The sequence below is a fragment of the Cotesia glomerata genome, linkage group LG3 (assembly GCF_020080835.1).
Source record: "Cotesia glomerata isolate CgM1 linkage group LG3, MPM_Cglom_v2.3, whole genome shotgun sequence".
Lineage (NCBI taxonomy): Eukaryota > Metazoa > Arthropoda > Insecta > Hymenoptera > Braconidae > Cotesia > Cotesia glomerata.
Genome location: NC_058160.1, coordinates 17,231,414 through 17,254,376, shown reverse-complemented (window position 1 = coordinate 17,254,376; position 22,963 = coordinate 17,231,414). Strand labels below are relative to the sequence as shown.

Sequence of the window (22,963 nt, the reverse complement as noted above, 5' to 3'; positions counted from 1 at the left end):
TTTTTTTTTTCGATTACTGTACAGGTACCAATTAGTCCAACCTTCTATCTCTCTCCCTCCCTAATATTTCTTTTAAAAAAACCAACTGTGAATTTTTACAATAGTTGAATTGTAAAGTTCACAAACACATATTGTATAATTTGCTCTATAGTATTCGACCTTTTAAGACTCTTGCTAGTCTTATTTGTTGGATAAAATTTACAATAGTAGATCGTAAAAATTACTGAATGAGAAGTATAGTCCACCGTTACTATTTTATTTAGTAAAAATTATAATAGTAAAATAGTAAAAACTCCTTCAATTTTCTTTCCGTGTAGCGACAATACTATCGACAAACTTTTACTTCAAAATTGTCAAAGAATTGCTACAGATACTTCATCAAGATTCTTGGGCAAGTCTTAAGCAAGAAAATTTGATATAAAGTCTGATCTTTTCGACTACCATGCTTTGAGACTCTTTCGTGAAAGTAGAGGTTCTGATTATATGTAGCGTATAAATAACACTTGTTAATAAGTAGTGCTATACAATTTGGCCGACTAAACCGGCCATAAAGTTTAACCACATTAATTAGTTTATCGGCCAACTGGTTAATTCAAATTAACCGGTTAAATCGATTAACTAGTTAACCGGTTAAATTAGTTAAACGGTTAACTGATTAACCAGTTAAATGATTAATCAGTTAATTAGTAAATTTACATTTTCTTTGATATAAATAATAAATTATTAAAATCAGTATGGTTTACAAGAATATGAGAATATTTATTAATAAAAAACATTCAAAATTTATCTCTGTCTCTCTTTCTCCAACGCGATTTAGTATAGGGAAATGTACTACGTTAATCAAATAAGGTTAGGTTTTGGGATTTAACTCTTGTGGTAACGGTAGTACTACCTTAATTTAAGATAATTATTTATTATGGATATTTATTAGACTGGGCTTAAAAAGTCAACTATTTTTTTTTATTAAGTATATTGAAAATATTATTTGGGATGACAAAAAAAAATATTGCGAAAATTAGAGCCCTTAATATCAATATTGAACAGTTTTTGATTTTTTTTTTTCCAGCGAACGGCATTTTGTCTCATAACTCCTAAACCATCGAGGTAAATGAAATTGACTTGAAGACAATTTTTTAAGAGAATTTAATGGTCTACAAAAAAAGACTGAAATTTTTGGTCAGATGAACCGTTTTCTCATAATCACCTCTTGAAAATTGGTATGATTTCACTTTGATTTTTTAATTTTGGAATTTTGTAATTCACTTAAAAATCAATATACTGGCGTCATTCGACACAGTTTTTCGAGTTAAAATAGGTAGTAAGGGGTAGTAAGTTGTCCGCGTAACAAAAGATCTCTGGTATCAACGGAAAATTTTAGATGTTTTTAGGATTTTTAAGCCAATTTTCAGTGTAAGAGATATCTGAGCGGTAACTTCTAGGGCAGTTAGGTGTCTGTCGGTTTTTTTCATTGGATAGGGTAGATGTTTACGTGTTACTAAAAATTCCAATTTTCAAACGATGATTCTGTAGAAATTTTGAGTTTCTTTGATGGGACTGGTGGCAATCGACGTGTTTTTTTAAGCTTAAGAGCTTATTAATTGTTTACATTGATTGGTGGAGCCGTTTGGAAGTTATTCCAAAAAAACCATTTTTTGAAAATTTTATTTTTGAGATTTCTCAAAATCTAGCGAACCGAATCAATTCAAATTTCCACGAAATTTAATGGCAATGATACTCTTCGGATGGCCACCTATTTCGATCCGATCGGCCGAGCCATTCAAAAGTTATCAGAGGTTTACACACACACACACACACACACACACACACGCGCGCACGCACACACACACGCGCACGCACACACACACGCGCACGCACACACACACGCGCACGCACACACGCACACACACACGCGCACACACACACACGCACACACACACACACACGCACACACACACACACACACACACACACACACATATAGCCGCACGGACACACACATATAGCCGCACGGACACTATCGCGCGAATAGTCAGGGAAGCTTCCTGTGACTTTAAAACGTCGAGATCTGATGGAAACTCGATTTTCGCAAAACGGGGTATTACCAATAACTTCCCGATTTTTGAAAATTTTCAATTTTCTTAGCGGGAAGTTAAAAATAGAAAAAAAAAAACAACTTTTTTTTTCACTTTTTTCAATTTCTCGAAATCTACTGGTCCGAATGGGTTCCAACTTACTGGAAATCTAAGTTTGGGGAAGACCTTTGGAATGACACCAACTGCGATCAAATCGGTGAAGCCGTTCAGAAGCTATAAGAGGTTTACACACACACACACACACACACACACACACACACACACACACACACACACACACACACACACACACACACACACACACACACACACACACACACACACACACACACACATACATACATACAAACGTACGGACATCATCGCGAAAACATTCAGGGAACCTTCCTAGGACCTCAAAACGTCGAGATTTGGTGAGAACTCGATTTTCGAAAAACGAGGTAAAAATAATTACTTCCCGATTTTCCGAAAATCATTGATTTTCTTAGCGGGAAGTTAAAAATAGTTGATTTTCTAAGCTCAGTCTAATAAATATCCATAATAAATAATTATCTTAAATTAAACATGAAACTTAAAATAAATAAATATTAGTGTACATATGTTAAAAATATAAGATTTAATAATATTTTATCATTCATATAAAAGAAAATGTAAATTTACTATCTAACCGATTAACCTTTTAACTGGTTAATCATTTAACCGTTTAACTAATTTAACCCGTTAGCTAGTTAATCGGTTTAACTAGTTAAAATTCTTTATGTGTCCACGAGGAAAGGAACAGTAGCGCGCTCATGGACCCTATCGTTTTTTGCGTAAGAGTAGGTCAAAAATCTTGATCGAAAATCTTGTCAAATTTTTGGTGCAGATTTGACTAGACTTGACAACATATTGCTAAATCCTCTGCTTTCAGAATCTTGCTCAAGTTTTGCCAGAGTCTGAATGCAGAATCTTGATCAACTCTCTTGTTCAAGAATTATCCAATTCTTTCCAAAGAACTTTTTCAAGTGCTTTGGCAACGAAACTTTTTCAAGATTACTGTTACTAGAGATTTGGTTAATATTATATTGAGAGAATAATGAATGACCAATTTAAAAACTAATTTGACCTACAAGTCAAGTACAATTTTGTCATACATTAACACTGAACTGCAGAATAAATTTAATTTAAGATCATAGCCTATTGTTTTTTAAAGAAGTGATACGTTTTGAACCAACGAATCAGTGATTCCTTTCATGTAATTATGATTAATGTAAATTAGACTCCAAGTTGAATAAAATAACATGCTCATTTTTAAATTAGATGACAGGGAGTAAAAAATTTTTTTTTGTAGGAAAAAAAGTCATGACTGTAATAAGTCTTAAAGCTGCAATGAAATTGTACTGAAAAAAATTTCGGAAAACGATTAATACTATAGGTCATCTTTAGAATTTCTTGTTATTATCAAACTCAAAGCACTCATAAATTAGCGTATTTTAAAGTCTTTTAACTCTGCAACTTTGAGAATATAAGTTTTTTTTTTTTAACGATTTTGCGATTTATGAACTAAAAACTCTGATTACTACTTAAAAAAATACAAATTTCGATTATGTAGACAATAATTTTTGAATGAATCAATTGATTCTGATGTCATTGAACGTATTTAACGCAGTTTTGAAAGCACACACACACACACACACACACACACACGCACATAAGCGTACGCGCGCGCGTATTCACGTCGTCGTAAAACTATTCGTAATAATTTTGTAGATTTCAAAACGCCGGGATCACAATTAAACTTGATTTTCAATATCTCAATCTAATAATTTTTTGACTTTTCGAAAATTGATAATTTTTAAAACTAAAAATTTAAATCCCTAAAATTGAAGAAAAAATCTTTTGTAGATAATTTGCAGTCAATATTTTATGTTTTTTTGAGTCATTTTTTTTCTTCTCTAATGTTATTTGTGAATTTTGTTGATAACATAGCTTCTGTAAGAACAGAAAGAAGTATCTAAATGAGTTTTTGATGTAGCAAAATTTACAAGAAAGCTCTAAAAAAATCATCATCTTTTATTATTTATTTTTGATCGATTATAAGGTCGGTTGTGCAAAGCTAATTTGATAACATTTCTCTCAGTCTTTTGCATACTGAATCTCAGTCTTTTTCTGAATAATGGAAACTAACCAAAGCACAGATCAATGGACGACGATATTTAATGAATAAAATAAAATAAAATTGTAAAAAACAAAAAAAAATTTTTTTTTCTTAAAACATGCTTATAATTTTTGAAGAATTTTAATACGTATAGAATATAGCAAATTGATTCGAGTTGTACCATTGTGTGTACAATAAAATTGTCTACATTTTCATACACATTTTTACTAGGCAACCTCATGAATTTACAGAATCTATCTAAACTTATCTATTAACACCCAACTATCTAGTTTAAACGGATGAAAAAATGGTTTGAATTTTATTTTGGTATCTTTTATGGAAACTTGATTATAAAAATGATAAGAGAAAATTTTTTTCAAAAATTTTAAATGCGAAATAGCTGTGCAAGGGTATGGTATAGCGATTCACGTCAAAATTTCGAGCATTGTTTCTCGTTTTAAATAAAAATTGCCCCCTCATGGGCACTCTTTTCTAACTGTTAAATAAGAACACTTGAGGAACTTATAAGATGTCTAAAACAAGATTTTTTTAGGATTTCTTTTTTTGGATCCACCATATTTTACTGTAGGTATATAAATAATGGTAATATTGTTTATTGAAGCTAAATACATTTCATTCATAAGCATTTTGTTTAAATTCCAAGTAGTTAGTTACTTTTCTATAACTTCTGGTAAAAAAACATATTTTTTGTTATACTCGTTCCAAAAGTTCAACTTTAAAGCACTGGGTGGCGTCCGTAACCTTTCGTTACTTTTTTTTTTTTGTTTAAATGTTTGTTTATTAAAAAAAATAATAAGTATTACATTAGTAATACATGAGTGATTGGCTAAACAAACATAAATTAAAAAAGCCATACATTTTTTTGAATAATAAAAATAAAAATCATTTGAACAAGAAAAGACCGCAGTTTACGGTACGCACAAGTTTTGACTCACTGTTTTTTTTTTTTTATATTAATCTTGTTCTGAAAAATAATTGTTTTTGGTGCAGCCGAGGCTATAGTTCCACTCGTTCGTGTGATAAGAATTTTTTGATTTTATGAAAAAATAGGAAAAAAAAAACCATATCTTTACTCTGTAATTACCTTTCGTTACTCGCGCTATAAGCGTGACGCCGCCTAACAACTACTCAACCTATAGAGACTTACTATAGTGCGAGCGAGAAACTAAAAAATACGCGAGTAACGAAGGGGTATATGGACTCTTTTCTCGAGACTCTACCATACCGTCTTTTTTTCACGGCCTAGGCCGTGAAGTTTATCCCCTTCTTTTTTTTACGAACTTTTCATGTACACTCGGACGGAATTGAGAGAGATTGTAGAAAAAAGTCACATTCTAGCGTACTGACCGATAACTTTAAGTCAATTTTAAACTCAGTTATTATTGAGTGAAGCTAATTATTTCCCTGCTGGCAGTTTATTGCAAAGCGGATCTAATATTAATAAAATAACAACCACGCCATAAATAAATATTAATAAAAAAATTAGGACGACAGTTGACCCTAAAGGCCATCCCTGCAACTTCCCACTCATTTTGTACTTAAGCGCTCAAAATTACTCATTACGTTTTCGAGCTCTTCGAGCTCATAAATATGATTTTTGTGTCATTTTGAGCTCTTCGAGCTCAAAACTCTAATAGCAGTTTAATAAAACACAATTTTTTGAATTTTCAAACGGCAATAACTTTTGAATGAATGAACCGATTTTCACGCGGTTGGCGGCATTCGACGCAGTTTTGGAATCCCCATGAAGAATCTTCAAGTTTAAATCGATCGAGCCATGAATTTCAAAGTAATTCCGAAAAAACACTTTTTTCGGTTTTCTTTCGACAACGATAACTCACGAACGAATGAACCAATTTTGACCGGGATTGCGGTGATCGACGTGGTTTTTTGATTTTAAGAGCTGATTAGATTTTGGAATTTATCGGTGTAGCCATTTAAAAGTAATTCCAAAAAAACCACATTTCAAAAATTTTTTTATTTGTAGTTTTTTTGAGATTTGTCAAAATCTACCGGTTAGAATCGGTCCAAAGTGTATTCAAAATCTAAGTTTGGTCACGCCCTTTCAAATGGCATCAACCGCGATGAAATCGGTCAAGCCGTTCAAAAATTATAAGAGGGTCACATACACACACACACACACCCACGCACCCACCCACCCACACACCTCGTGTCGGGCTTGCTGGGTCCCGCATCGGGCGCCTTCTCAGGTGGCGGATAGGGGAATGCCCGGCATATCTGCACGTCAGATGCGTCGGGTACCGAGGAAATAGAATACTCGGGGTGGACCAAAACCTAGCAAAAGATGGTATGGAAATGTCAGAACAATTTCAAACATCGTCTACGGTGCAGAGGAGGGATACCTCAGTGACGGCGAGGGAAGGCGTACAAACGGGCCTGAACTCGTCGTTATCAAGCGACCGTTTGAACAGTGGAGTAGACCCCATGGCTCTGCTGTCTAGCAATGCTACAGGGAGTAAAGAAACAGCTCTGATGGAAGTAGACGCACAGCAAACAAACTTTCCTCCAATAAGTGGAAGACCTGTTGCTCCCGTCAACATTCACACATGCCGAGGGAGGATAAACTCTCTACCGACTGTCACCGGTCAACAATCGCCAATGGAACGGCTCGGTAGCAAGATCGAAGAATTAGCTGAGTTCATAAAGGATAAACGAAATCTCCACCATGAACTCAGAAAAATAGTAGCGTCCATTGCCACGGCATATAAGTTGACCAACAAACCAGCAACGAAGTCGGCGAGAACCACGCAAACATCTCCGGATCTGAACAAAAAATCCCAGACGTTTTCGGTCACTCCTGAGAAAACACAGCATAGAGAAGAGAAAAACAAGAAGAGGCCGCTATCCACGCCCAGCCCTTCCTCGGAAATCGATAAGCCAGCACATAAGAAGACAGCCCGGGGTGATACCTGGACCAAAGTGACTCGGAAAAACAAGAAAAAGAAAGAACAGGAGCCAGTGGCTCAATCTGCTACAGCCCAAAACCAGCCAAGCAATGTTGGCTCCAAGAAACCGAGGAGGAAGAAGATAAAAACTAAAGCTGTGCTTGTCCAACCAGCTGAAGGGCGAACATACGCCGATCTCCTCAAGGAAATCAAAGCCAAGGTTAATCCGACAGAGACTGGAGTAGACATAAAGTCTATCAAACAAACGAAGCGAGGGGGCGTTTTTCTAGAAATAGGTCGCAAGACTGAAGACACTACCGCTTTCACGGCTGCGATAAAAACAGCAACTGCTAACATCGGTACAGTCAGAACGCTTACACCAAAAGCAACGATCGAGATCCTGGACTTGGATGCCATCACTACTGAGAACGACGTCCGCGAAGCACTCAAACGTGACTTCACAGACAGCCTGGAGATCAAACGGGTAAATTTGACAAAGCCTACTCGACGGGGTAACCGGGCAGCCTTCTGCGAGATAGACGAGGCTAGCGCGTTCAAAATCCTTGACAAGGCTCGTATAATGATCGGATGGGTCAACTGCCGCATTCGACCAGTTGTAAAAGTAACACGCTGTATCAGATGCCTCGGATACGGGCACGCGACGAACTCCTGCAAGGGGCCTGACAGAAGTAAGTGCTGCTTTAAATGCGGGGGAGGAAACCACAAAGCTGCAGACTGCGTTGAACAGCCAAAGTGCTTCCTCTGTACACAGGAACAAAAAGCTCCAGATAGCTTATGTCATATTCCAGGCTCCGGGGCTTGTAAGGTATTCCGCACCGCACTTGCCGAAGCTACGAAAGGGCAGAAATGACACGCATACTTCAAGGAAACCTGAATAGATGTGCGTTGGCGCAAAATTTACTTCGCCAGCGAGTCTTTGAAGAGAGGATCGACGTTTGCTTCATCAGTGAGCAATATCTAAACCTCCAAGATAGAGCATGGTTCGCAGACAAAACTGGCACGGCGGCAATCTGGATTGTAAATACAAAGAACGTTACCACCATCAACAGCGGAAGTGGAGCAGGTTTTGTCTGGATTCAAACCCCCATAACCTACTTCATGAGCGTCTATCTCTCACCTAACGAAGGGATTAGTGTGTTCCGACAGAAACTGGCAAATATAGAGGATGTGATCACCAAGTTCGACGGCGAAGTTATCGTAGCTGGTGACTTCAATGCTAAATCGGCTGAATGGGGCGCTGATTTCTCCGACACCAGAGGCAACGAGGTCGCTGACGTCGTGGCTAGACTCGACCTCATAGTGCTAAATACTGGGAGCACCACGACTTTCAGAAGACCGGGGTACCAAGAGTCCATCCTCGACATTTCGTTGGCGACTCCAAAAATTGCCATGATTGAAAACTGGACAGTATCCGAAAAATACAGTGGCAGTGATCACCAGTTCGTGACATTTAACGTTGGATTGGCATCTGCTCCGGTATCACAACACGACCTTTCTAAGCGAAAGTGGAATGTCAGGAAGCTTGATCCAGAGACACTGCGAGCTTCACTTGCACGGAGCTGGTCTACCCTTCAGAACAACCCGACTCCGGATACTTGCAGCGAGACAGAAAGGACAGTACTAAATACGATGAAGGAGATTTCCGCCGCATGTGACGCCTCTATGCCGCGGTTGAAAAACTGGAGTTTTCGCAGGCCGGCGTACTGGTGGTCAACAGACATAGCGGAACTTCGCAAAATGTGCCATCAACTACATCGCCGCGCAACGAGAGCCACCAAACGCTCCCCAAGCCAGGACTTGTATTCAAAAGAGTACAAGCAGGCCAAAAAGACGCTAAACCGAGCCATTAAAGCAAGTAAAGCGAAACTGTGGAAAGAGATCTGCAACGATCTCAACAATGACCTCTGGGGTAAAGCCTACCAAATTGTCGCCAAACGACTTGGAAAGGCTTTACCAGAGGCGCCGAAGTCTCCTGCCTTGATGGAGAGCATTGTAACGGAGCTTTTCCCCAAACACCCACCGCGGGAGAAGAAACACTACACTAAGAACAGCGAAGTAACACCCTTCACAACTAAGGAACTACAAGACGCGGCCAAGTCACTCAAAACAGGAAAGGCACCTGGACCTGATGGCATCCCGGCATCGGTGATCAAGATTATAGCCCTGGAATACCCAGACTTACTCCTGAACACCTACAACGCATGCTTGGCAACTGGCACCTTTTCCGCGGTCTGGAAACGGCAGAGATTGGTTCTCTTAGACAAAGGTAAGGGAACCCCCATAACACCTTCGTCGTTTAGACCACTCTGTATGCTATACATTGCTGGAAAACTGCTCGAGGAGCTCATACAAGGAAGACTTCGCGACGACATCGACCGTGCTGGAGGTTTTGCCACCAACCAGCATGGCTTCCGGAAAGATCATTCGACAGTCGGAGCGATCAAGAAAGTCATAAAGACAGCAACACAAGCATGGTCTGGTAGCCTCAAAGCTCGTAAAGTATGTCTTCTCCTCACGCTAGATGTCAAAAACGCATTTAACAGCGCAAATTGGGGAGACATTTTAGACGCTCTGGAGCACAAGTTTGACGCGGAGCCAGAAAATCTGGCACTAGTCGACAACTACCTTGACGATAGAAAGCTAATAGTGGAAACTACTGAAGGCCCACAAGAATACGCCATATCGGCTGGCGTGCCGCAAGGCTCAATAATGGGGGCTGATCTATGGAACGCAGACTACGACGAGCTCCTTGAAATCCCGTTGCCAGAGCAAGTAGAGCTAACAGGCTTTGCAGACGACGTTGCAGCCACTATAGTGGCGGACAGCGTGGATGAGGCCGAACTGCTAGTTCGGGAAATCATCGACACCGTCGAGACTTGGCTCGATAAGCATCACCTGAAACTCGCCAAACAGAAAACCGAGATGGTCGTTTTGACCCGTCAAAAATGGTTTCCAAAACCATTCGCTGTGGACATGGGAGGAACAACACTGACGTCAACAAGGGCCCTGCGGTATCTAGGGGTAATGATAGACGAGAAACTATCTTTCCGTGAACACCTCGACAGTGCATGCAAGAAAGCCAGCAAGACTGTGTCTAGCCTAGCACGAATTATGAACAACACCATGGGACCAAGAACAAAAAAGAGAAGAGTCCAGTTCTAGAAGCAGTCCACTCGGTACTGCTTTATGGAGCGGAGATATGGGCAGACATATTAAAGCAGAAGACCTACCGGCGAAAGATCGCAGCAGTACAGCGGCGAGGCGCTCTCAGGGTTGCCTGCGCCTACCGCACAGTTTCCGAAGCGGCTGTATTGGTCATTGCAGGAGCCGCGCCCATCGACCTATTAGCGTTCGAAAGAGCAAAACTCTATGACGCTAAAGACAGTGATGATAACATGAAAGACGCAAGAACGAGGATAAAGGCGGAAACGTAGCAAGAGTGGCAGGACCGATGGACATCGGGAGAGACGGGCAGATGGACGGCGCGCCTGATCCCAAACATCAACGTCTGGCTCTCTCGGAAGCACGGGGATACGGACTTCTTCCTGACCCAGCTATTGACGGGACATGGGCAGTTCAATGCCTATCTTTTCAAGATGGGTTTGCACAGCACACCAACGTGCAAATACTGCCCGGATAAAATCGACGACGCCGAACACACATTCTTCGAGTGTGCTCGATGGAAGGACTACAGAAGAAGCACCGAAGAGATCATAGGCACCAGGCTCTCCCCCTCAAGCCTGGTGACCTAAATGATCAAACAAGAGGAAGACTGGTCAGCTGTTGCAGTTTATGCACAGCACCTCCTGAAAGACAAAATCGCAGAAAGGGACCAGTAGCCAGGAGTAGGTGTCGTGAGACGCAGCACGACTGGATTGAAGTAATGCTAACGCGGTTCCAATCCAGTCCTCCCCGTACCATCTAGGGGAGAGGGGAAGAGGAATGTTTTTTTTAGTGGGTAAAAATCTCCACACTACCGACTATCGATATTTGCCGGAAGATGAGCGGCAGAGTTAACGATACCGGTGTCCTTTGAAGATCTTTTTTCGTACCTCTTTACAAAAAAAAAAAAAAAAAAAAAAACCCCACCCACACACACACGCACACACACACACACACACACACACACACACACATACATACATACAAACATACGGACATCATCACGAAAACATTCAGGGAAGCTTCCTAAGACCTCTAAATGTCAAGATCTGATGAGAACTCGATTTTCGAAAAACGGGGTAAAACCAATAACTTCCCGATTTTTGAAAATTTTTAATTTTCTTAGCGGGAAGTTAAAAATAATTAATATAAAATTAAGTTTTCTTGCCTTTCTGAAACTTTATAAAATTTAAATAGGTCATTATTTTCCTCCTATCCCTCAAAAGTTGAACTTAAGGAGCGATAATAACAAAAATATTGTATATCATTTGGCCGTTTAGTGGTGATTTTAACAACGACTTTTTTTCGATATTCGCTTTAATGTTTGTGACGCGAATGTTCGAAAACGAGCGGAAATTTCCGTTCTCGGCTTGGCCTCGGGCGATAAATTACGCCCGTTTCGGATCTTCCCACTGCAAACCTTAAGTTCATATCGAAATATCGTCGCTGTCAGAAAACCGCTACTTCACGGCCTTATGACATAAATTTCTATTTCATTGATCAAAAAAAGTTGTAACAAAAGTGAAAATATTAATTGGTTGAAATATAATAGATTATTTTTTCTCTTCGAATAGATATTATCGAGCTCTTTTCAATATTGTAAAATACCAATTGCATACACCAACTTGTAATCGATGTCAGTACTGCTCAAAGCGGATCATGTATTTACATGAATGTGCCGTACTTGTTATCTATTGGTTGGAAATATAACTTCTAAAACTTTAGTTCGATTGTATTCTCTAATATACAGTACGCAATTAGCTCGCTAATCGACGATATGTTGGAAATATTCAATTGTTGATTATTTAAAGTTACTTCGACAAAATCTCTAGTCTATACGAAGAAAAAAATATAGTCAGAATGACTATACCTATCGCTACTCTAAACAAAAAATAGAAAAAAAATATTTTTCTTAAAATTTTCTTATGCTGAGAAAAAAACTTGGTATTACTCTATTAACAATACGTAGATAGTCTTTTGCTCAGCACTATATGTTTACTGCTCATAAATATACGTATACTGATTATCACAATACTTCAATACACTATAATCAGAATACCGAATGCAAAATGGAATTATTATAACCTCACTTTACTGCCATAATTTAGTTTTTTAATAAGTATTAAAACTACGCATCGCAGATAAATAGTGTTTGTATATGGCGATAGGTACAAGGTTCCCATCGTGCACTATGGTGGTTGCAAGTTGATAATTATAAGCGTGTAAAAGATACGGGGGTTGAAAGATGTTAACTTGGAAAATGTAAGAATATCATTGGTCTTAACCCTTCAGTACCCTCGCTATGAGAATTTTACTCACGCAACAACATTTAACTTATAGGATGTCGCTGCAGTGCAAGTGAGACACTAAAAAGAACGTGGGTACTGAAGGGTTAAATGGTCTAGATTGTTCTAGAAATTTCTGGAATGATCTAGAAAGTTTTAATATGTATACCAATGTTCGAATCGGTCGAAAATGTTCTAGAAAATTTTAGAATGATCTAGAAATTTCTAGAAAGATCTGGTAAGATCTAAAATCTACGTTTAGATTTTGATCAAATGAGAATATTCTAGAAAATTATAAAACAATATGGGAAGTTCTAAAATCTACGTTTAAATTCTGTTCGAATGAGGATGTTCTAGAAAATTCTAGAATGATCGGGAAGTTCTAAAATCTACGTTTAGATTCTGATCGAATGAGTATGTTCTAGAAAATTCTAGAATGATTCAGAAATGTCTAGAATGATCTGGGAAAGTCTAGAATGATATAGGAAGTTGTAGAATGATGTAGGAAGTTCTAAAATCTACGTTTAGACTCTGATCGAATGAGTATGTTCCAGAAATTTCTAGAATGATCTGGGAAATTCTATATGGATATGGAAAGTTCTGAAATCTACGTTTAGATTCTGATTGAATGAGAGTGATTTAGGAAATTCTAGAATGATCTAGAGTAACTCCGAATAAATTAGAAAGCTTCAAAATGTATATCAATATTCTTATCGGTCGAAAATATGTCGGATTGTTTTAGAAACTTTTAAAACACAATAAAAAATTTAAATATTAACAAATAACTGTTCTATTAAAATGAACGGTGTCCGGTCATAAAATCCTAGTCAATAATATCCCCGTAAATATATCACATCGAAATAATATCCCATAGCAAAATATCCCAAAATAAAAAAATCTTTTGGCAGAAATATCCCATGACAAAAATATCTAAAATGAAGGATAAGAGGAAAGGGAAGGGCGCAACACAGTAACAAGCTTATGTATTGGTATAATGTCGAATAAACACACACGACAACCATGAAAAAAGGGCGCAACACGGTGCACGGAAAAAAAAATCCTATGAAAAATTATAATGGTAACATCGTAATCCAGGACTAGACTTTCAGTATGTTGATTTTTACGATGCTGCCGTCTACAGAATACAATTTGAATTATTGAAAATTACGATGTTATTTAGTAAATTTTTTTTCCGTAAGAGCAAGTGAATAAGGACGCATACTATATGTTTTAATAAAAGAGAGACAGAGTCCAGTAGTTTGCGACGCCACCACCGAAAGATGACCAACTACTGTATGGAGGGTCTTATTATATGACTGAACAGAAAAATTTAGATATTCCATCCGATAGCGTAAGGGGATAAACCTTGGACTTGTGGAGGAGAGGGCACCGGGTTCGATTCCTCGGTGATACAGAATTATTTTTTCGGTGACCTAAACTTTTTTTTAATTTAAGTGATAGAAATTTACGATGTTGCATCGTATAAATTATGATGTTTGAGTTCTGGTCCGGCGCTACAATGTCCTATACTATAAATTACGATGTTTTCATCGTAAAAAATTACGAATTTTTCGTACAATTTTCTTTCCGTGTAACAAGCTTATGTGTTGGTGTAATATCGAATAAACACACACAACAACCATGAAAAAAGGGCGCAACACGGTAACAAGCTTATGTGTTGGTCTGACAAAATGAAAAAAATCTGGAATACGGTCGACCCTAAAGGCCATCCCTGCAACCCGCTAATTCCATATCTACACGCTTAAAATGGCACTTATGACGTTTTTAAGTTCTTCGAGCTCAATAATATGATCTATATGTTATTTCAAGCTCTCCGAGCTCATAGAGTTAGCTGTTCTAAGCTTTTCGAGCTCAAAAGTCTTATAAAAGTTTAATAAAATAGTATTTTCTGAATTTTCAAACTGCAATTATTTCTGAATGAATAAATCTATTTTCATGCGATTAGCAGTATGCCTAGCAGTTTTTAAAATTCTATGATATACTTTTGAACACAAACTGATCGAACCGAAAATCTTAGAGAAATTTGAAAGATTCACTTTTTCTGAATTTTTTCGACAACGATAACTCATGAACCAATCAACCGATTTTCACGTTCTTGGTGGCAATAAAAGTAGTTTTTTGTGCTCTAATAATTATTTTGTGTCATCAAAAACGATCCAAAAAGAAATGTCAAAGTTATGTGAAAAAAACACTTTTTTCGAAATTTTTCGTTTTCGATAACTCTTGAACGAATCAACCGATTTTGATGGGACTGATGGCAATCGACGTGGTTTTTTAAACTTAAGAGCTTATTAGTTTTTGGAATTGATCGGTGAAGCCGTTTGGAAGTTATTAAAAAAAAAAACGATTTTTTGAAAATTTTATTTTTGAGATTTCTCAAAATCTAGCGAACCGAATCGATTCAAATTTCCACGAAATTTAATGGCAATGATACTCTTTAGATCGCCACTTATTTCGATCCGATCGGCCGAGCCGCTCAAAAGTTATAAGAGATTTACATACATACAATTACATGCATACAAAAAATTATACACACACATACATACACACACACATATATACATACAGCCGCACGGACACTATCGCGGGAATAGTCAGGAAAGCTTCCTGTGACCTTAAAACGTCGAGATCTGATAAAAAATCGATTTTTCAAAACGGGGTAAAACAAATAACTTCCCGATTTTTGAAAATTTTCCATTTTCTTAGCGGGAAGTTAAAAATTTCTATGCAAAAATTAACAGCGGGGTCCGGTGACGTCTTTGTACGAGGTGTCTTGTTGATAGGTAGATATAAGTTGTAGTAGCGACTTCCCGGTGGGAAGCGTGAAGTAAGAAAACCGTAGTAATAAGTCATAGTATTAAGTGAGTGAGTTGTAAGTGAGTTGGAGTGCGTGCAAGTGCACGGGTTGTTATTTTATTTTGTTAATAAATTTTGGTGCCGTTAAATAAAGATTTATTTCTTTCAGACCACCTTACTCCACTCTCTCTCCCTGTAGATTATTAAGCTCAGCTCTGGTTTCCGGTTCCAGGAACCGCATTGAAAAATCCTGGTGGCGCCCTTGTTAATTTAGAATCATTTTTGCTAGGTATTGTTTTATTTCTATTAAATTAATTAAGGGGCCAATGAGCGGAGGAAAAACACACGTTACACTGGCGCCCAATTCGAAAACCCAATGAGAGAGAAGGAAGGCCGGAAATAAATAAATTTTTATTTAAAATATTTAAAATTTAAAAATTAAATAAATAATATCAGTCATTAGCTATTTCTAGTTTGGGAAAAAGTTACTTGAGTTTAGAGTTTAGTGAAACTTAAGTTTATTGAATTTTATCAAAAAAATTTTTTTTAAGTATTTATCTTTTTCTTAATTCTGTAATTAAGAAATTAAAATTTATTATAACCGGAAGTGTCATCAATACCCAATAGCTTGTGGTAGCATAGCCTACGTGTCACAGCTATTCAGGGGATTAAAATTATTATCTACAACAAAGAAAGCATACCCAGTGGCTTGGGCTAGCATTGTCTAAGTGTCATAGCCACTCAGGGGATTATAGATAATAATAACATTATTAAAATAAAACTCGGTAAAACTAAACATCTTTACAATAGATTTTGTCTACTCAGTAAATTTGAGAACACAACTCTACCGAAGTCGGTGACGCGCTTGCCTTTGTCGAGTTCGGACAACTTCGTTCGATTGGCGCGTTAAGTAACAACGCTAGTACTGAAGTGTTCTCTACTTACTATAAAATTTTAATACGCTTATATGAAGATTTTTTTTCGCTCCGCTAAAATAGAATAATTTGAAATTTTAATCTTTCTATTTTAAACAAAATTTAATTTTCTGAAATATTGGTACAATGGCAATAGTGAACTGTATATTATAATTATTAATTATTATTATAATTAAAAGTTAATCCAAAATAATTCTACAAAAAAATTATTTTTTGGAAGTTTCGTTTTGAAATATTTATTAAAAAAAAAAAAAAAAAAAAAAAAAAAAAATTATCCTAAATTATTATTTTGGAACTTAAATTGAATCCTTATTTTTTGGAAATTTACTTTGGAATTTTATTTCTTTTTAATATAGAAATTTATTTTGTAAAATTGTTGTATCCAACAAATTTATTTGAATTTAAGAGTTTATTTATAATTTATTAATTATTCAACCAATAAATTCTTTTAATTTGCGGGATTAAATTTTATTACCGGATTGGAAATATTTTTTCGGATAAAGAATTAAATTTACAATGTTAGAAGATGATACCACCGACTGGATTGAGAAACAGGTGTCAAGGACCCGAAGGAGAGCCAGATACTGAGACTCGACGAGTTTCTTTCGGAAGAGGCTGAGGTAGAAGGTCATCAAATAATACAGTGAACCCGGGAACCAATGTTGGACTAAGACTCTTGGGGGAGCGTACTCATATACCCAGGTCTAGCGTAATGCCTGTACCTTCGGGGGAGTCGACTCAATTAAACCCGGGTCTCAGCCAACAAAGACTCTTGGGGGAGCGTACTCAAATACCCAGGTCAAGCGTAATGCCTGTACCTCTGGGGGAGAGGACTCAACTAAACCCGGGTCGAAACCAACAAGGCTCTGCTGGAATGACTCAATTACCCAGGTCAGGTGTAATGCCTGCACCTCTGGGGGAGTCAACACAGCAAAACACAGAGTATTAATCAACCTAAGAACCCAGATAAACCTCGTTTTGGAGCAATCCAACAGCCAACTGAGGACATGGAAATTTTGGAAGAATATGTCGAACTTCCTGAGTTCAATGCTATGCAATCGAACTCAGGAGAGTACGACAACCGCTACGGAGTTTACAGACGTGCCAGCAACCAGTTTCCTTCAACCAGACAATTTGTCCGTCGAGGCTTTTATCCTAGGCAACAACAGCCTGCTGCTCAACCTGGTAACTCACAAACTCCTACACAGAATACACAACCTGGAACTTCCAATGCTGGAACACCAGGACAAAGTACTGTACCTCAAGGATAATATGCTGTTCCCAGACATTATCAACAACCAACAACAATACAACCCTTAAATGTACCGGTGCAAAATGTAGGCCAATTTTACGATTTCAACTACGTACGTGGACCAAAACCATGTCACAACTGTGGTGTAATTGGTCATACGTTTGACGTCTGTCCAGGTCCCAGAAGAGAAGTCTGTAATGTGTGTTACAAGATTGGACATTCGAGAGAAAATTGCCCTCTATTTGTACCGATTAACAATTAACCTAGGTCAGGACCAGTCATCACTGAAATCCTAGAAGAAGATGCAGGTCAACAAATTCAAAAAAACGCATAGAGGTAGCACGTAAGTTTCCCACATGCTCACCAGAACAGGTTATTAAAAAGGGAAACAAATCACTTAATTCTGAAAATAATACCCGTCTGGATACACCCACTTGTGGGCCAGAAAGGGGCAAAGCAAACAATATGTTTGTTTCAGACAATTTTAAAAAGGATACCCGTCTGGATACACCCACTTGTGGACCAGAAAGGGGCAAATCAAACAATTTGTTTGATTCTGACTCTGAAGACAATATACAAGAGACATATCGTGTGAAACAACCTTGTCCAGAGGAGGTATTGAGGGTAGTCGCACTGTTAGAAGACCTTCCATCGGATCTGTCTGATGATTTCCTCCACTCTTGTATAATTGATCTACAACTACATTCTGATGAGAACTCAGAGCCAGAACAAGCATCAGACTCTGAGTGGGAAGATGAAGTCGAAACACTCTGTGAACCAGCAGTATCTCAACCAGCAGTCCCTACAAACACCAACAAGCCATTACAAGCTTCGTTCATACCTCATATACTACAAGGCAAACCTCTAGCTGCGTCCTTCATTCACAAACTAGCTGCTCGACGTATTTTCAAACCCGGAAACGGGTCACCACCGGAAAAGACATTGAGGATACCCATATCCGTATGGATATTTGGGGTGAGGCTACATGGAATCCTGGACACTGGCAGTGAGAGGTCTTACATTAATGAAAAGGTGTATGAGGACATCAAACATCTAGCTGTTGGTGAGCTACAGGACGATCAGACCAAGAAAGGAGTGCTTCTTGCTAATCACTCTACTTGTAAGAGTAGAGGTGGAGCCCCTTTTATAATTCAAATCGGATCTGTTGCTGGAGAACAGTACCTGAGTGTTTTACCCGACCTAGGTTATTCCTTGGTCCTGGGGATGGACTTCGTGGTGAAATTCAGGTGTACGAGATACCGATCTCGGTGTCATCTAGTTTATGAAAAATCCGGAAAAGACACAGAGCATGTGACTTTTGTCTCAATTGTCAGCTCCGTGATATAAAAACTAGATTTACAACTACAGTAGGAGCACCTAGCTGCAGTTTGGTAAGGGGGAGGCTGAGATGCTATCTCAAGCTCACGGAGCTGATGACCAGAAGTGTCCAAACTGTTCGAACGAGGCGGGGTCGAAGACGTCTTTTAAGTCAGTGGAGGCTTCAACCAACGCTGTGTCATCAATTGAGCCCATATCTGAGCCAAAACCCAGTCCAACTTCAACGCGGTCTGCACCAGTATCACCTAGAAGTCTAAAATTTTTTTCTTTTGAGTCTACAGAGTCGACAGGAGGTCCAAAGCGTTATACCCGGACATGTACTGAGGTGTCCCAGGGTGCTATTCCTAGTCAAGTTTAGTTCCAGCAAACAACTCTGTTAAACCAAGGTCGACAGTGTCTTCCAGAGTTTATTTAGGTCACAAGTTCCAACGCACGGCTACGTCAATGTACCCAATACCTGCGCCTGGTGGGCCATGATGAGGACGTGTACTTGTTTCAATGGACCTCGTCATCTGTTAGTTTTGTTTTCTTTTGGTCCTGGAGAGGTTGAAGATCGATACACCCAACTGCTGGTCTGGTAAGGGGGAGTGTAACAGGGTAAATTACCCTTAATCGATAAGTCGCCAGAGATCGATAACTTTTCGACTAGCATTTGAGCGCATCAATCTTCGGGCCTAGAGAGAGAGCAGGAGGGGGTATTTTTGGGGTCGTTATATAGACGAGCCATGCGTGGTGTCCGGAGAAGTAGTAAAGTGTTGGAACGAGTAACATCAAGAAGTCCAAAGAAGGAAGCGAGTACCAACCATAGAGTTTCTTCAACCAAATTTACACCAGGTATTGGACTTTGGTAATGATGAGCCTTGGGGCCATATACCCGGCTCATCAAACACACTACTTCTCATTTTATTTATTCAAGTTTGGATAATTCAATTGTTTAATAATTTTGCTCAATAATAATTAATTATTTAATTGAATTGATTCGTTAATTGCTGGGAGCGTTCCTCCTGGGGGTTTATACCCGAGGAATGTTCTAGATCTCCTGGGTTAATAGTCGTGAGTAATTAGATTATTGAAATGGCCAGTTAGTAATTATTAACATCTTAAGATTGGCTAAATTAAATTCATCTTTTGATTAATCAAATTTAATTAATTTCTGAACATCGAGAATTATTCCAATCAGCAACTCACGACTGGTCAAGCTTCGGTACCCGAGGTCGAGCTTAGTACGCTGTAACGAACAACGGAGTCCATTTTTGAGCGCGCAAATTCCTTGTGAATTTTATGACGCAGTAAATTCATAAAATTAATAACTGGACTATTATTATAAATTATAGCAATTGAATTATCAATTAATTATTATTTTTCATTGAATTATAACATTATTTATTTAAAAATACTATTTTATTATTGGAAAATTAAGTATTGAGAATCGGCTACTGAGTTCCGACGCAATTGAGATCGAATCAACCGTGGATAATTTTTCGTGAATTGAGACAAATTGCTTTATTAATTATTTATAAATCGAAAAATTCCACGTGGTCATTTATATATTGAACTATGGAAGACTAAAATTATTATTGGAATTATTTATATAAACTATTTATTGTGTGGATTACGTCCGAGTAAAAATTTAGCTAATTTTATAAAGAATGTTCTTCGAAAGAATTTAAGTTAATGCGCAGAGTTAAGCTCGTGGATAATTTGGAATAAATTCAAGCGTCGGTTTTTAGTGTAGATTTTTTTGAGAGTTAAATTATTAGCTGTAAAAATTGTTTATGATTTTAATCTCGAGCTAATGACTGAATAATTTTAGTAAGAATTGAACGTTGACTTTTTTGGAGTTTAATTTTGTAATCCAGAAAATAAAAGTAAAGTAGAGTCAGTGTGTGTGCGAGACGTGTGGGTTATGTGTGTGTGAGTGCTACCTGCGTCCCTTCGCAAGCGAGCAGTCCGTTTGCGAGGTGTTTCGCTGGCATAGAGGGTACCGTCAGGATTAAGAATTTTGATAGAGCGTGAGGGTCCGGTGGACAGCGCGACGTAAGAATAGTGTGGAGTGTGTGTGTGAGCTGCAGAGGCTTCTTGGCTTACGTTGCAGTCACTAGGCTGTTGCTTCTGTAGCCAGGCGTTATTGACAGCCCTCGTACACTGACGTCTTTGTACGAGGTGTCTTGTTGATAGGTAGATATAAGTTGTAGTAGCGACTTCCCGGTGGGAAGCGTGAAGTAAGAAAACCGTAGCAATAAGTCATAGTATTAAGTGAGTGAGTTGGAGTGCGTGCAAGTGCACGGGTTGTTATTTTATTTTGTTAATAAATTTTGGTGCCGTTAAATAAAGATTTATTTCTTTCAGACCACCTTCCTCCACTCTCTCTCCCTGTAGATTATTAAGCTCAGCTCTGGTTTCCGGTTCCAGGAACCGCATTAAAAAATCCTGGTGGCGCCCTTGTTAATTTAGAATCATTTTTGCTAGGTATTATTTTATTTCTATTAAATTAATTAAGGGGCCAATGAGCGGAAACACACCCGTTACAAGTTTTTAATGCTAAAATGACTGACTTAATAGAGTTTATAAGTTTATAATAAGATTATCTCGATGGATATGAACTTGCATCATTACTTTATGTTGAACAAGATATTTTGTCCAAGATTTTCTTTTTGGAGATCAAAGAGAGCTTTGCTCGAGGTATCAATCTTACCTTCATTGCCGGAAGTTTCTTCTTATCACACTGAAAAGAAAAGTATTTTTCTCTAAGTAATTTTTTTCCTTGAGTAGAGAAACTGGTATTGTTGAGGACAAAATACCAAAATATCATAAACAAAATACTACAATTAAAACGACGCGAACTTAATCTCATCCAATTGATACGAATGTGTTCATTTAATGACGTCCTTTTTAGAGATTAGTTAAGAAAATAGTTAATCTTTTTAGAGATTAGTTAAGTTAACTCCCGCTAAGAAAATTGAAAATTTTCGAAAATCGGGAAGTGAAAAATATTTCGTAAAAATTGAAATAAGTATTTATTAATTTTTACAAAATCTAAATGTACCTTTTCGGCTTTTTAAAATGTTTAAAGAATTTTCAAAAATTTTTTAACATTTTAAAAAGCTGTAAAAAATTTTAAATAAGATTTAAAAATATTTTCTTAAATTTTAAAGATTTTTAAAGAATTTTTAAAAATTTTTAAATACTTTAAAGAATTTTCAAAAATTTTCCGTAATTATATAGAAGTAGGACTCAGGTTTTTTCAAGTTATGAAATCACTATGAAAAATTGTTTTCAACCAAATGATTTATTTTTTTTCTTAAATTTCATCGAAAATGGAATAATTTAAAAAAAAATGAAATTAATATTTTTGGAAATTTTTTTTTTAATTGTTTAGTTTTTAATGCGTAACAAGATGCAAAGGTTCAAATTCAACGAAATTTTAGTGTTTGACCATCAAATTCTTGATCAAAAGTCAAAATTTTTATTTTTTACTTTTCAAATGCAATTACCTTAGCTTAAGGAATGATTTTGAGCTAAAGTTAAATTTTTATCATAAATCCGCCGCAAAGATAAACAATTTGTAGAAAAAAAATTCCGAAAAATATTAATTTTTCGATTTTTTATCCTCAAAAAACATGCGAGCCCCACTTTTATATAATTATTAAATTGTCAACATTTTAAAAAGCTTTAAAGAATTTTACAAAATATTTTTAAAATTTTCTAAAATCTCTTTACATTTAAGTATAGAAGAATATATGGCGAGGCTTTCGCCTACCTCCGAAGAGGCCGTTTCCTGGTCTCAAAAGAGCTATACACGCACGTATATTTGTCCTACCCCTACCATAGCGAGAACACAGCCCAGTTCGCGGACAAGGAAAAACCGCTGCTCTCTTGTGTTTATACACATTGATTTAACAGCTGCAAGAGTTGCGTACAATTGTAAGTATGTGCAACTCTCATCGACTCCTCTGGCAACTCATTCCCTGTAGGCACATCGAGATGTACCCACAG

General features: G+C 37.4%; 2 protein-coding genes and 1 long non-coding RNA gene across 3 annotated transcripts in view; all 3 read left to right on the top strand.

The window, feature by feature from the left end:
* The window catches only part of LOC123262222 (DNA-binding protein RFX2), a 98,847-nt gene that overhangs the window by 34,926 nt on the left and 40,958 nt on the right, over positions 1-22,963 (top strand). The gene's annotated exons all lie outside the window — the stretch shown is intronic.
* On the top strand, positions 746-15,961 carry LOC123262227. The gene is made up of 3 exons (XR_006508894.1): positions 746-876; positions 11,022-11,023; positions 15,949-15,961. It is a non-coding gene; the product is annotated as an uncharacterized LOC123262227 (long non-coding RNA).
* Positions 6,645-8,258, top strand: LOC123262225. The gene is made up of 2 exons (XM_044724376.1): positions 6,645-6,945; positions 7,888-8,258. The coding sequence occupies exons 1-2, from the start codon at positions 6,697-6,699 to the stop codon at positions 8,026-8,028; spliced, it is 390 nt and encodes a 129-aa protein (XP_044580311.1). The 5' UTR covers positions 6,645-6,696; the 3' UTR covers positions 8,029-8,258.

Excerpts from the sequence above, each read along its gene's own strand:
- LOC123262225 (XM_044724376.1), top strand. The coding sequence starts at position 6,697 with ATGGCTCTGCTGTCTAGCAATGCTACAGGGAGTAAAGAAACAGCTCTG. Across the intron at positions 6,946-7,887 it reads GAAATCTCCACCATGAACTC|GCAGACTGCGTTGAACAGCC; the intron begins AGAAAAATAGTA and ends AACCACAAAGCT.